General features: G+C 39.2%; 2 protein-coding genes across 2 annotated transcripts in view; both read right to left on the reverse strand.

Annotated features, from left to right (window-relative positions):
- Positions 1 to 4,270, reverse strand: part of LOC139026233 (WD repeat and FYVE domain-containing protein 3-like) — a 4,856-nt gene extending 586 nt beyond the window's left edge. The window contains exon 1 of the mRNA XM_070441516.1: positions 4,162 to 4,270. Within this exon, the coding sequence (XP_070297617.1) occupies positions 4,162 to 4,239 (78 nt within the window). The 5' untranslated portion in view covers positions 4,240 to 4,270. The remainder of the gene's footprint in view (positions 1 to 4,161) is intronic.
- Positions 4,271 to 4,465: 195 nt separating this feature from the next.
- LOC112076961 (WD repeat and FYVE domain-containing protein 3-like) overlaps positions 4,466 to 15,729 on the reverse strand; it is a 16,555-nt gene continuing 5,291 nt past the window's right edge. Inside the window, exons 3-5 of the mRNA XM_024143585.2 lie at positions 14,047 to 14,237; positions 5,112 to 5,246; positions 4,466 to 4,585 (exon numbers count right to left, since the gene is read on the reverse strand). Coding sequence (XP_023999353.2) covers positions 4,466 to 4,585; positions 5,112 to 5,246; positions 14,047 to 14,237 — 446 coding nt within the window. The remainder of the gene's footprint in view (positions 4,586 to 5,111; positions 5,247 to 14,046; positions 14,238 to 15,729) is intronic.

The following is a 15,729-nucleotide window of genomic DNA, read 5'->3' on the forward strand; positions in this document are numbered from 1 at the left end:
CTGGTAGGAGAAGTGGGGGGGGGGGGGGGACATTTGGTTAGAATGGAAATGTGTCTTTTTCCCCCCCAACAGCCAGGACGAGAGGCACAGGGTCAGAGCAGCAGCCCCTCAGTTCCCCAGTTGTGTTTTAACCATCAACCGTTTGGATGCTGCTCTGCCTCTCTAACACAATACCTGCCTCCTCTCATGAATGATCACTTCATGTTTTCCCTAAAAGTAGGTCAGTACCTAGGAGGATATTGTGTGTGTGTTATCTATTATTTAACCTTTATTTAACTAGGCAAGTCAGTGAAAAACAAATTATTATTTACAATGACGGCCTCCCGGGAACAGTGTGGTTAACTGCCTTGTTCAGGCGCGAACGACAGATTTTTACCTTGTCAGCTAGGGGATTCGATTCAACAACCTTTCGGTACTAGTCCAATGCTTGTGTGTGTGTATCTAGGAGACCGTCAACAACCAGTAGGGGTGTGTGTGTGTGTGTGTGTGTGTGTGTGTGTGTGTGTGTGTGTGTGTTGTGTGTGTGTGTGTGCGGAGTTAAAACAGGATGGTTGAGACTGGGATTAGTTTACTTCATATTGTAGACGAACTACGGTAGTTAGAATACGTATATTATAGACTGGAACAGAGATGGTTAGGAATAGTATATTATAGACTGGAGACCAGAGATGTTGAATAGATTATTATTATAACTGCAGACTACAGATGTTAGAATAGTATTATTATAGACTGAGACTACAGTATGGTTAGAATAGTACATTAAACTGAGACTACAGGCATGCTTAGAAAATATATTATAACTGCAACTACAATGTTAGAATAGTATATGTATAGACTGAGATCTACAGAGGGTTAGAATGTATATTATAGACTGGAGACCAGAGGTGTAAGAATATATATTATTAGACTGAGACTACAATGGTAGAAAGGTATTTATAGACTGGAGACCAGCAGTTGCGTTAGAATAGTATATTACTAGACTGAGACTACAGATGGTTAGAATAGTATATTATGACTGAAACCAGTGGTTGGAATAGTTAATATTAAGGACTGGAGACTACAATGTGGAATAGTATATTATAGACTGGAACTACAGATGTTGGAATAGTATATTATAACTGAACTAACAGATGGTTAGAATAGTATATATAACTGGAGACTACAGATGCTTAGAATATTAATTATAATGAGACCAGAGGTGGAGAAAAGTATATTATAGACTGGAGACTAACAGATGGTCTATATAGTCATATTATAGGACTGGAACTACAGAGGCGTTAGAATTAGTATATAAGACTGGAGACCAAGGTGTAAATAGTATATTATAGACGGAAGACTACAGCATGGTTAGAATATATATTATAGACTGGAGACAGCAGTGGTTAGAATAGTAATTATAGAACTGGAACTACAATCGTAGAATAGTATATTATAGACTGGAGAACCAAGTGTTGCAATAGTATATTAATAGACTGGAACCAGAGATGTTAAATAGTATATTATATACTGCGAGACAGAGGTGTTGGAATATATATTATAGACTGATACTACAGATGTTTGGAATAGTAGATTATAACGTGGAGACCCAGAGGTGGTGGAAATAGTATATTATAACTGGAGGCTACAGATTTGAATAGTATATTATAACTGGAACTAGAGTGTGAATAGTATATATAAGACTGGAGACGACAGATGTTAGAATAGTATATTATAGACTGGAACTACAGATGTAGAATATATATTATAGACTGAGACTACAATGGTTAGAATAGTATATTATTACTGAACTACAGATGGTTAGAAAGAATAGTATATTACTAACTTGGGACCAGAGCAGTTAGAATAGTATATGGGATAGACTGGAGACCGACAAATGTTAGAATAGTATAGATAGATCTGGGAGGCACTACAGATGGTTAGAATATATATTATAGACTGAGACCAGCATGGTTAAATATATATTATTAGGACTAGAACCAAGAGTGGTTAACTAGTATATTATAGACTAGAGCCCAAGGTGTTAGAATATATATATAGACTAGGAGACAGAGTGGTTAGAATAGTATATTATAGACTGGAGACTACAAATGGTTGAATAGTATATTATAGACTGGAACCAAGATGTTAAAATAGTATATTATAGACATGGAGACATGGATAGAATAGTATATTATAGACAACACAGTGGATGGTTAGAATAGTAATTATAGACTAGGAGACTACAATGGTTAGAACTATTTATTATTAGACTGAGACTACAGATGGTTAGAAAGATATTTATAGACTGCAGACTACAATGGTAGAATAGTATATTATAGACTAGACTACAGCATGGTAGAAATAGTTATATTAAGACTGGACAGAGTGTTAAATAGTATATTATAGACTGAGGACTACGTACGGATCGGTATGTGAATGAGGATATATAAGAGCGGATACTACAGATGGTTAGAATAGTATATTATAGACTGGAGACTACAGATGGTTAAGGTATATTATAACTGAGACTACAGATTTAGAATAGTATATTATAGACTGGAGACCAAGAATGTTTAGAAATAGCATATTAATAGACTGGAGACTACAGGTGGTGGAATAGTATATTTATAGACTGAGACTACAGGTTGTTAGAATAGTATATTATAGACTGGAGACCAAGAGATGTTAGAATAGTATATTATAGACTGGAGACACAGTGTGGTTGAATATCGTATATATTAGACTTTGGAACTACAGTGGTTGAAATAGTATATTATAGACTGGAAGACCAGAAGATGCTTATAGAATAAGTATATTATAGACTGGAGAACTCATGGTTGGAGTTAAGACTGGGCAGAGAGTTAGAATATATTATAGACTGGAGACCCTAGAGATAGGTAGAATAGTATATATAGACTGGAGACTTACAATGTTAAGAATAGTATATTATAAATGGAGAACTACAGATGGTTAAATACTAATTAATGTAACTAGAATAAATAGTATAGCTGGAGACTACAGATGTTAGATGGGAATTCAAGCTTTAGAAGTCTCGTCAGCGTTGAGGTAGGAGGCCGGCTCTGGAGAATCTCCACCTTTTCCCATTTGCTATTATTTGTAGGCTTCTCTCTGATTGGCTGAGTATTTTGTTCTGTAGGGTTCTTCTCTGATTGGCTGATTATTTTTTCTGTAGGGTTCTTCTCTGATTGGCTGATTATTTTGTTCTGTAGGGTTCTTCTCTGATTGGCTAATATTGTGTTCTGAGGTCATTTTCTTATTGTGATTATTGTGTTTCTCTGTTCAATATAGTAGTGTGTGTGGGTGTGTGTGTGTGTGTGTGTGGTGTGTAAATACCTAGGAGGACATCAGCAAGCCAGCACCTGTTCCATGACAGAGTCCAGGATTAGACTGAATTTTTCTGCTGTGTCCCCTGGTAGGAGCGCTCCTGGGGACGCCTGGGGAAGACCACTCTACGTTAAAGCACCAATCAACAGTTGAAACAATAACCAAAAGCGTTTCCCCCCTCTGTTTTTGGTAAAAAGATGAAGTATTGCCTGGAGAAATGTAACCATTCTCAGGATTAATGACAGAACTATGGACGTAAGACTGGCTGCCACAATGATATCAAACGCATGATAGTTTAAACCATGTTATGAGGATATTACAGGACTGACCAATCCATATATCAACAATAGTGTAACCATGTTATGAGGATATACAGACTGACCATGCCATGATATCAGACGATGATAGTTCAACCATTATTGGAGGGATATACAGGACTTGCCCACCATATATCGAACATATAGTTAACCCATGTTATGAGGATATACAGGAGCTGAGCCATCATGATATCAACATATAGTGAACCATGTGTATGAGATGAGTACAGACTACCATCCATTATATCAAACATGATAGTTTAACCCATGTTATGAGATATACAGGGACTACCAATCCATGATATTCAACATGATATTGTAACCATGTCTATGAGGATATACCAGGGACCTGACCAATCCATGATATCAACATGATAGGTTGTAACCATGTTATAGATTTTACAGACTGAACCATCCATGATAATCTCTCTCTGCACACACACACACACACACACACACACACACACACACACACACACACACACACACAGAAAAAGCATGATACAGTTGAGCCTCTCACCATCTCAGAGTAGGGCCTGATGTTGAAGGGGAAGACTGAGGCAGCCAGGACACACAGGAACTCTGGGCTGTGCCACATTGGGGCCAGGTCCGGGACGTTGTGATACAGGTACCTGTATTAATAATCACTCATTAGTGATATATAGATATATGTAGAATATAGTAAAAATAAAGAAAAACCCTTGAATGAGTAGGTGTGTCCAAACTTTTGACTCGTACTGTGTGTGTGTGTGTGTGTGTTGTGTTTATATATATATATATATATATATATAAAAAATATATATATAAAATATACATTATTAGTATTATTTATGATATAGATTATTTTTAATATTATTATATTTGTGATACAGGTACCTGAAGAACTGCATCAGAGTCACCGGGTACTCCCGCAGCCACGAACCCTCTTCCTCAGACTGCCACGGCTAAGAGGACGAAGAACAGCACCACGTCATTTGGTGGTAGAATAAGATCCAGCAGCTATATGAAGCTGACATTTGGTGACAGCAAACTAGGTAAACTAAACCATGGATGGATTGCTTGTCTCTCCTTTAAGACTGCTAACAGGAAAAGGAAACCAACAGGTTATTTTGGGTCTAGTGAGAGAAGTGAATCTAGTAGCTCGTCTACATGGAAAAGGACTGGGTTGTCCTCCTTTCTCTCTCTTCCCCTCCACTCCTCATCTCCTCTATCATTCCCTCGCTCTTTCTCTCTTCCCCTCCACTCCTCATCTCCTCTATCATTCCCTCACTCTTTCTCCCCTCTCCTCCTCTTCCCCTCCACTCCTCATCTCCTCTATCCTTCCCTCGCTCTTTCTCCCCTCTCCTCCTCTTCCCCTCCACTCCTCATCTCCTCTATCCTTCCCTCGCTCTTTCTCTCTTCCCCTCCACTCCTCATCTCCTCTATCATTCCCTCGCTCTTTCTCTCCTCTTCTCCTCCTGCTCCTCTCACCAGGTTGAGCATGCTCCTCAGCATCCCCAGTAACAGGAAGCCAGCCTCGGTGCAGACACTGTGGATGGATCCCACTATGGTGCCGCTGGAAGCAGGGACCCCGAAGATAAAGGTCCAGATAGAGTCCAGGTCAAACTAACACAAACACAGAACACAGAGGCTGGGGTAACACTCAGCAGGGTTACACATTAATGCTGTCCTCTTGTCCGGGACAAGTAAAACAACAAAAAAACTGTCGGAAAAGAAGAATAAAAGATTTAAGTTTATTTTATTTTATTACAAATATCACACTATCAAACAATTACTCCAATCAGAATTTGATCAGAAAGGCCAAATTTGAATTATATTCTAATCTATTTTTCTTGTACATAAATAAAAAAGCCTACATGTCAAAGTGTATGTGATATGTCTATTGGCTACAGCCTCATGGACAAACGAAACCGATGCTTAACTGAGGGAGGCGGCAGAAAATGTAGCCAAACTTTAATGAAACATTTAACTGCGTAGATATATAATATATATATATATATTATATATATAATATAGGCTAAACGCCAGTCATGTTTGACAAATATAATGAAGGATAATTAAACATTAACGTCTAAAGGCTTGACTCTGTCCACATCCTCGAGGTTCGATTCGTTCAGATCAAATGATCACATGACCGGAGAGTGTTGTACACCCCACTCACCTGAGAGGAGGTGTTGAGCATTTTGAAACTATTCAACCATAAACATAACTGATTAAAACCTGGACGTTATATATATTTTTATGAAGCATGTCTTGCACTTGTTTCAAGGTAGCCTAGCCAAAATACGACCATAGAAATGTTGAGGGAATTAGTTTATATACACTTAATATGCCATTGGTTTTTAAATCAATATTATTTTATTGTCCAGCAGCCAAAAGCATAATCCTAGTCATATTAGCAACCCATGCTAGTTGATGATAATCCTAGTCATATTAGCATCCCATGCTGTTGATGATAATCCTAGTCATATTAGCAACCCATGCTAGTTGATGATAATCCTAGTCATATTAGCATCCCATGCTGTTGATGATAATCCTGGTCATATTAGCATCCCATGCTGTTGATGATAATCCTAGGTCATATTAGCATCCCATGCTAGTTGATGATAATCCTGGTCATATTAGCATCCCATGCTAGTTGATGATAATCCTAGTCATATTAGCATCCCATGCTGTTGAGATAATCCTGGTCATATTAGCATCCCATGCTGTTGATGATAATCCTGGTCATATTAGCATCCCATGCTAGTTGATGATAATCCTAGTCATATTAGCATCCCATGCTAGTTGATGATAATCCTAGTCATATTAGCATCCCCGTGCTAGTTGTTGATAATCCTGGTCATATTAGCATCCCATGCTGTTGATGATAATCCTGGTCATATTAGCATCCCATGCTAGTTGATGATAATCCTAGTCATATTAGCATCCCGTGCTAGTTGATGATAATCCTGGTCATATTAGCAACCATGCTAGTTGATGATAATCCTAGTCATATTAGCATCCCATGCTAGTTGATGATAATCCTAGTCATATTAGCATCCATGCTGTTGATGATATCCTGGTCATATTAGCATCCCATGCTGTTGATGATAATCCTGGTCATATTAGCATCCCATGCTAGTTGATGATAATCCTAGTCATATTAGCATCCCAATGCTAGTTGATGATAATCCTAGTCATATTAGCATCCCATGCTAGTTGACGATAATACTAGTCATATTAGCAACCCATGCTAGTTGATGATAATCCTAGTCATATTAGCAACCCATGCTAGTTGATGATAATCCTAGTCATATTAGCACCCCATGCTAGTTGTTGCATCTTTAGATCTCCTCCCTTTATTAATTTTGAATGGATATTTTAAATCTCGGCCACATGAAACCGCTCACACGTGCGCTGCACTTTGAGGACTGTGTTTTCCCGCTAATGGCATTTTGGAACATTTGAGCGTAGCCTCCAGCCACGTGTGCATTGTTGAGCTGATAATACGAAGAAATAAAACCTCAGAACTATTTTAAGATAAACGGTCAATTTCTTTTTCCAGCTAAACGGTCTATATTTTCAGCTAATCTGTTGCATCAGGCTAATTGCTTTATTTTTTTAATATATTTTTTTTTTACATTTTGGGGGGGGGGGGATCAAATGTTTTATTATTTAAACAGGTACACATGGGCAGAGAAACAAGTGACCCGAACAAGACAAACAGTTCCCGTCCTACCCACCAAACACAGGACTTCCCCAACCAAAAGTTAGAGTGGTGGTTCACAATAGCAGTCTTTTTTTACAGAGTCATACGTTGATGAAAGAGCAAATATGTTTCTTTCACTCTCCCCATGCTACAGATATTTACATGTTTCTAATGTCCATGAATGACAGCAGTTACCGCTGTCTGTTTAAAGAAACGAGGAGCCTGCCAACGTAAGGCTATCGTCTTCTTGGTTGCTGTTAATCCAGCCAGATAGGTCTAAAGTGGTGTCATCATTTAACTATTAAAATAGACGGTACAGTATATACATATGCGATGAGTAATGTAGGGTATGTTAACATTGTTTAAAGTGGCATTGTTTAAAGTGGCTAGTGATACATTTATTACATCCCAATTTTTTTATTATTAAAGTGGCTAGAGATTTGAGTCAGTATGTTGGCAGCAGCATGGTACATTTCTACCGATTATGTCAAAGACAGGATGAAGCAACTCCAGAAATGTAAAACCCCTGGGCACTTCAGGCACATTGTTTCAAATGGTTTAGGAGTCCCCCTGAGGGCACAGTGAGGAATTTGGAGAGATTTGTCTAGTTTTCATCTTGAATAGTTTACGTGTTGTGCAGTAAGTTCTACGGGCTAAATTGTAATGTATCATTTTGGTGGTTGAGATTTTCTTGATGAAAATTGGACCAAACTCTGGTCCGATTGGTCAGAGTAATTTACACACAGACAGGTCTTTCTACCACGAGGGATTTTAAGCAACAGAGATTGTAATTTAGACAGATGTCCATGTGTACTACGATTGGACCATTCTTACCCCTACGGGACTCGATATGCACGCAAACCAGAACAGAGTTCTGATTCAGATAAATTCCATCTGTAGGATTTGGAAACTGCACAGAGACAGTGGTATCTGAGATTAGTAGGAATCCCTCTTTCAGACCACGGATGAAAAGAGAGGACAAACACCTAAGCTGGACAGCGTGGTTGTGAACTAAAAGGAAGGTGAGGATGGGTGAGATTGGTTTGTTTACCAACCAGGCATCAGACTGAGATAAGTTGTGAGGTGATAGGGCCGAATTAGAGTTTGCAGTGTTTGAGTGTGATACCAATTATGTCTTGTGGAGTCTGTGAGGGGAAATAGTTTCTCCTCCAGGGGGCGCCATGGATTARGTCTTGGAGTCTGTGAGGGGGAACTCGTTTTTCCTCCAGGACACAGCTGTTTCYGTATTTAACCAAGAGGAAAGTCCCAAAATAGATTTGAAGTGTAGAAAATGTAATACAAGGGCGTTTCCTATTTAGCAAGTAAAGAACGTAGCCTGGTGGTGAAAGAGGCTTCATGGAACTATAAAAAGCTGATTCTTGGCAATATATTCATTGTAATTAAGGAGACTGGAGCCTGGAAAAAGTTGAGGATTTGCTCCCCATCTTTCCACATCACAATCTATGCTTCTTAAGATGGGTTTGAACTTGTTTTTTGACTATTGATTGCAAAGGATAGATTTATATTCCCAGGCAGCAGAAATGGTGTCCTCTAGGGATGTTGAGGGGCGGCTCGTTCAGGAACAATAGAGCAGATTTTAGTCCTGTGTTGATTTTATATCCAGATACACAGCTGTAGTTATAAAAAAAAAAGGCTGAGAAGGTTAGGTAACGACTCGGGTGCATTGTCCACGTAGAGCAGTACATCCGTCTGCATACAGAGATAAGTGGTGGTCTGTGCCAAGTACAGTAATGTGCTCATTTATTTATTTATTTATTTTCACCTTTATTTAACCAGGCAAGCTCATGATGTTGTGATTGGCAGACAGCTTGCGCAGAAGGTTCCCGGGGAGAACAACAAGCATTAGACTGCCAATGGTAAATTGGCATGAACATATTTTGCCAGGTTGTACCATGGCAAAAGGATTGACATAAAGGACTTAAAATCAGGGATATGAATTGTTCCCCAATTCCCATACGCCATAGAAAAAGTCATAAATATTGCCACTCTAAGCGGTCAATGGCTTTTCTCTACGTCCAATGGCAAAATGGCTGACGGTGAGTCAGTATTCATGGACCCATCAGTAATATGGAGCAGACGGCGGATGTTATCCGTTGCAAGTCTGGTTTTGATAAAAAACCAGTCTGGTCTTGTGTTACTAAAAAAGTAGCAGAACGTTGAAGAAGACGGGGGGAGAATCTTTGCATACGAATTTGTCACGCCCTGGCCTTAGTTATCTTTGTTTTCTTTATTATTTTAGTTAGGTCAGGGTGTGACATGGGGGATGTTTGTGTGTGTTTGTCTCGTTCAGGGTGTTTGTATTGTCTAGCGGGTTTTTGTAGAGTTCATGGGGTTGTGTTCAGTGTAGGTGTTTATGTAAGTCTATGGTTGCCTAGATTGGTTCTCAATTAGAGACAGCTGTCTATCGTTGTCTCTGATTGGGAGCCATATTTAGGCAGCCATAGTCATTAGGTAGGTTGTGGGTAATTGTCTATGTGTAAGTTGCCAGTGTCTGAACTTATTTGTTTGTATAGCTTCACGGTCGTCGGTTTGTTGTTTTGTTTAGTTTGTTTTAGTGTTCTTCTTCTTTCTTAAATAAATACAAATATGTATTTATATCACGCTGCGCCTTGGTCCTCTCTTTCACCCGAAGACGATCGTGACAGAATTTGATATCAGCGTTCAAAATCGATAATGGGGGGGCGATAATTCCCACATTCTGGTCCTTATCTTCCCCCCCCCCCCCAATATTAAAGAAATGATATCAGTGTTCACGTCTCTATTGAATCATGTCTAGAAGCAGTTGACCTAAAAATTGTCCAGAAGGATAGAAAGAACTCTGGAGGTTCCAACAAACCACAGGGATTTCCCGGGGATTCATTATTTTGTATTGATTACTTTAGTTCCATCAGAGTGATAGGGGGCCTCAATGCAGGTCGGCAGAGATCTCAGATCTATACAAATGACCATCGAAATCCCAGAGTTTTGAATTGATTAATACCGGGTCAGAGTGTATGGTTCCATCCACTGATTTAATGGAAGTTACATTTTTTWAAGTTTTTGTCGGCATGTAATTTATTGAGATAATAGATTTGCTTGGAATGAAAATTATAAAAAAGAACGTGCTATGTAAACAAGAGTTTCTGATCGGTGTCTACATGATAAATTAATTTATTTTCTGATAATCTGCCGATCAAGGATAGCTTGTGGAGAGACGTTTCAAGTTGTCATAATTGGTCTTCTAATTCTGTAACGTTGTGTTGGTTGAATGGTTTAAATTGGATGACAACGAGGTAGAGTATGACCTAATAAAGCCTTTGACCATGTCCCACAGTCCTCCAGGATCATCAGTGTTACCACAGTCCTCCAGGATTATCAACAGAGTGTTACCACAGTCCTCCATCAACACAACGCCACAGATAACGTGCAATTGGCATGCTGACTGCAGAAATATCTACCAGAGTTGTTGCCAGAGAATTTAATGTTAATTTCTCTACCATAAGCCGCCTCCAACATCGTTTTAGACAATTTGACAGTACATCCAACAGGCCTCACAACCGCAGACCACGTGTAACCACACAAGCCCAGGACCTCCACATCCGGCTTAATCACCTGAGGGATGGTCTGAGACGAACCACTCAGACAGTTGATGATACTTGTGGGTTTGCACAACTGAAGAATTTCGGCAAAAACTGTCACAAAACCTTCTCAGGGAAGCTCATCAGCGTGCTAAATGCTCACCTTCGATGGCCCCCTGGCATGCTGGAGAAGTGTGATACGGGCAGATGGCAGACAGCGTGTATGGCGTTGTGTGGGTGAGCGGCTTGCTGATATCAATGTTGTGAACAATGTGCACCATGGTGGCGGTGGGTTTATGGTATGGACGCACAACAAACACAATTGCATTTTATCGATGGAAATTTGAATGCACAGAGATACCCGTGACGAAATCCTGAGGGCTATTCTTGTGCCATTCATCAGCTGCCATCACCTCATGTTTCAGCATGATAATGCACGGCCTCGTGTTGTAAGTATGTGTACACAATTCCTGGATGCTGAAAATGTCCCAGTTCTTCCATGGTCTGTACTCACTAGACATGTCACCCATTGAGCATGTTTGGGATGCTCTGGATCATGTGAATCCATACATAAATTAATTAATTTGACCAGATAAAATGCTATTTTACAGTAAACAAATTGGACATTCAACAAGCACAGCACTTACACAAATGACTGATGATTGGCTGAGAGAAACTGATGATAAAAATATTGTGTGGGCTGTTTTGTTAGACTTCAGTGTGGCTTTTGACATTATTGATCATAGTCTGCTGCTGGAAAAACGTAAGTGTTCTGGCTTTACATCCCCTGTTATATTGTAGATWAAGAATTACCTGTCTAACAGAACACAGAGGGTGTTCTTTAATGGAAGCCTCTCCAACATAATCCAGGTAGAATCAGCAATTCCCCAGGGCAGCTGTCTAGGCCCCTTACTTTTTTCACTTTACTAATGACCTGCCATTGGCTTTGAGTAAAGCCAGTGTGTCTATGTATGCGGATGACTCAACACTATACACGTCAGCTACTACAGCGACTAAAATGACTGCAACACTTAAATATCCGCAGTAAGTTTCAGAGTGGGTGGCAAGGAATAAGTTAGTCCTAAATATTTCAAAAACTAAAAGCATTGTATTTGGGACAAATCATTCACTAAACCCTAAACCTCAACTAAATCTTGTAATAAATCATGTGGAAATTGAGCAAATTGAGATGACTAAACTGCTTAGTAACCCTGGATCGTGAACTGTCATGGTCAAAACATATTGATACGACAGTAGCAGTAAGATGGGGAGAAGTCTGTCTATAATAAAGCCCTGCTCTGCCTTTTTAACAACACTATCAACAAGGCAGGTGCTACAGGCCCTAGTTTTGTCTCACCTGGACTACTGTTCAGTCGTGTGGTCAGGTGCCACAAAGAGGGACTTAGGAAAATTGCAATTGGCTCAGAACAGGGCAGCATGGCTGGCCCTTGGATGTACACAGAGAGCTAATATTAATAATATGCATGTCAATCTCTCCTGGCTGAAAGTGGAGGAGAGATTGACTTCATCACTACTTGTATTTGTGAGAGGAATTGAGATGTTGAATCCACGAGCTGTCTGTTTGAACTACTCTCACACCAGCTCGGGACACCCATGGATACCCCACAAGACATACCACAAGAGGTCTCTTCACAGTCCGAAAGTCCAGAACAGACTATGTGAGGCACACAGTACTACATAGAGCCATGGCTACATGGAACCCTATTCCACATCAAGTAACTGATGCAGCAGTAGAATCAGATTTAAAAAACAGATAAAAATACACCTTATGGAACAGCGGGGACCGTGAAGAGACACACACACACACAAACATTGGCACAGACACATGCATACACACGATAACATAGACACTGTACACACACAACACTTTGTGATTTTGTGTTGTAGATATGTGGTAGCAGAGTAGGGGCCTGAGGGAACTAATGGGGATCCGTAATAAACCCCAGGAAGAGTAGCTGCTGCCTTGGCAGGAACTAATGGGGATCCGTAATAAACCCCAGGAAGAGTAGTTGCTGCCTTGGCAGGAACTAATGGGGATCCATAATAAACCCCAGGAAGAGTAGTTGCTGCCTTGGCAGGAACTAATGGGGATCCATAATAAACACCAGGAAGAGTAGCTACTAATGCTATATATTACAAAACAATATTAGACTAATACTACACGGCTAAATTACTGTCAAAGGTATTGTTATAATTGTAACTAATGAGATCATAGATTGTTAATTTTGGACAGTGCTGTCTGAGGCGCCCCGCCTGGAAACAAACTAACTAGAGGAAACACTGGCTAGATAGTATGACAGTAAAGAGGTTTTAACTCGAGGAAACACTGGCTAGATAGTATGACAGTAAAGAGGTTTAACTAAAGTAAACACTGGTAGATAGTATGACAGTAAGAGGTTTTAACTAGAAACACCTGCTAGATAGTATGACTAAAGAGGTTTTTAACTAGAGGAAACACTGCTAGATATATGACGTAAAGAGGTTTAACTAGAGGAAACAACTGGCTAGAAGTATGACAGTAAAGAGGTTTAACTAGAGGGAACCACTGGCTAGATAGTATGAAAAGTAAAGAGGTTTAACTAGAGGAAACACTGGCTAGATAATATGCACAGTAAAGAGGTTTAACTCGAAGGAGAACACTGGCTAGATAGTATGGAACACGTAAAAGGAGGTTTTAACTCGAGGAAACACTGGGCTAGATTAGTATGACAGTAAAGAGGTTTTTATCTAGAGGAACAATGCTAGATAGTATGAATAAAGAAGGTTTTAACCTAGAGATCAATCTGGCTAGATAGTATGAACAAGTAAGAGGTTTTAACTAGAGGAAACACTGGCTAGATAGTATGACAGTAAAGAGGTTTTAACTAAAGGAAACACTGGCTAGATAGTATGACAGAAATGAGGTTTTATGATAAAATGATAAAATGGTAGATAAGAACGAAAAAGTTTTGTTTGCTAACATGGACACAGTAACCTCGAAACAGATCTATGGGAAATACTAGCTAGTACAGCATGGAAAAGAGGTTTTAACGAGAGGAAACACTAACTAGTACAGTATGGAAAAGAGGTTTTAGTAAGAAGTAATGATAAAAAGGGTTTGTGTACTAACATGTACCTGGAGGCTGTCTGGCAGCTCTGTGACGGGTTGTTGCAGGAACAGAGCCATCAGCAGGAAGTAGAGCTCGGGGACGTTGGTGTGTTTCGGCAGCAGAGTCTGCAGAACAGGGAACCCTGGGAAATGGCAGGCGTCTCGGTTGATCTCCCGTAGCGTGGAGCGACCGCCGGCGCTGCGTCCCACGTTGAAGCCTGAGGAGGAGAGAGGAGAGGAAGAAGAGGTCGGGAAACTGCGAATCAGGGTTGTGATCAGGAAAACTTCAGGGAAAAAATGTAATACATTTGGATTTTAGATACGGGAAAGGCGAGTTATTTGAATAGAGGATAAATGTCAGAAAAMCAGGAAGACTCACATCCCTATTCTTAGAATAGACTACAACTAGCTAACAGTTAGGAAACCGCCATTGATGTGTGCTAACTATGCCTGTACTTTTCCCTTTCTATGCAAGCTGGGTCGACACACATGTGGGTATGCTCACATTCTTTGCCTGTACTTTTCCCTTTCTATGCAAGCTGGGTCGAAGCACATGTGGGTATGCTCACATTCTTTGCCTGTACTTTTCCCTTTCTATGCAAGCTGGGTCGAAGCACATGTGGGTATGCTCACATTCTATGCCTGTACTTTGTTGCAGAGCAGACGGAATATTGAAGTGCACTACGGGATATTAAAGTATTCTGTTCAGAGTTTTACCTTTAGATATACAGGTTAGTTTCATTGAGATAAAATCTCTTTTGGAAGAGAGACCTGTTTCAAGATAGACATTATAAACAAACAAGAAGCATCAAAAGCCATCCTCATCAAAGGGTAATGACGGACGGGAAAGGGGCTGAGAAGGGCAGCATGTCACATTCTATATGTCACATTCTATATCCTGCACAGTAAACAGTTATATTATGGTACATTCTATATCCTGCACAGTAAACAGTTATATTATCATATTTACATTCTATATCCTGCACAGGTAACAGTTCTATTATTGATGTATGTCACATTCTATAGTCCTGCACAGTAAACAGTTATTCTATTAGTCACATTCTATATCGCTGCACAGTAAACAGTTCTATTATATTATGGTCACATTCTTATATCTATATTATGTACATTCTATATCCTGCACAGGTAAAACAATTATATGATGGTACATTCTATATGTCACATTCTATATACTGCACAGTAAACAGTTTCTATTATATGATGGTACATTCTATATCCTGCCACAGTAAACAGTTATATTATATTATGTACAATCTATATACTGCACTAGTAAACAGTTCTAATTATATTACATTCTATATCCTGCACAGTAAACAGTTATATATATATTACATTCTATATCCTGCACAGTAAACAGTTCTATTATATTACATTCTATATCCTGCACAGTTAACAGTCTTTATTACATTCTATATCCTGCACAGTAAACAGTTATATGATATTACATTCTATATCCTGCACAGTAAAACAGTTTATTTACATTCTATATCCTGCACAGTAAACAGTTATATTATATTACATTCTTTATCTGCACAGTAAACAGTTCTATTATGATTACATTCTATATACTGCACAGTTAAACAGTTATATTATAATACATTCTATATCTGCCACAGTAAACCGTTATATTACATTCTATATCCTGCACAGTAAACAGTTATATTTATATTGGGTTTTTAAAAACTGTAT

The sequence above is a fragment of the Salvelinus sp. IW2-2015 genome, unplaced genomic scaffold (genome assembly GCF_002910315.2).
Source record: "Salvelinus sp. IW2-2015 unplaced genomic scaffold, ASM291031v2 Un_scaffold4163, whole genome shotgun sequence".
NCBI lineage: Eukaryota > Metazoa > Chordata > Actinopteri > Salmoniformes > Salmonidae > Salvelinus > Salvelinus sp. IW2-2015.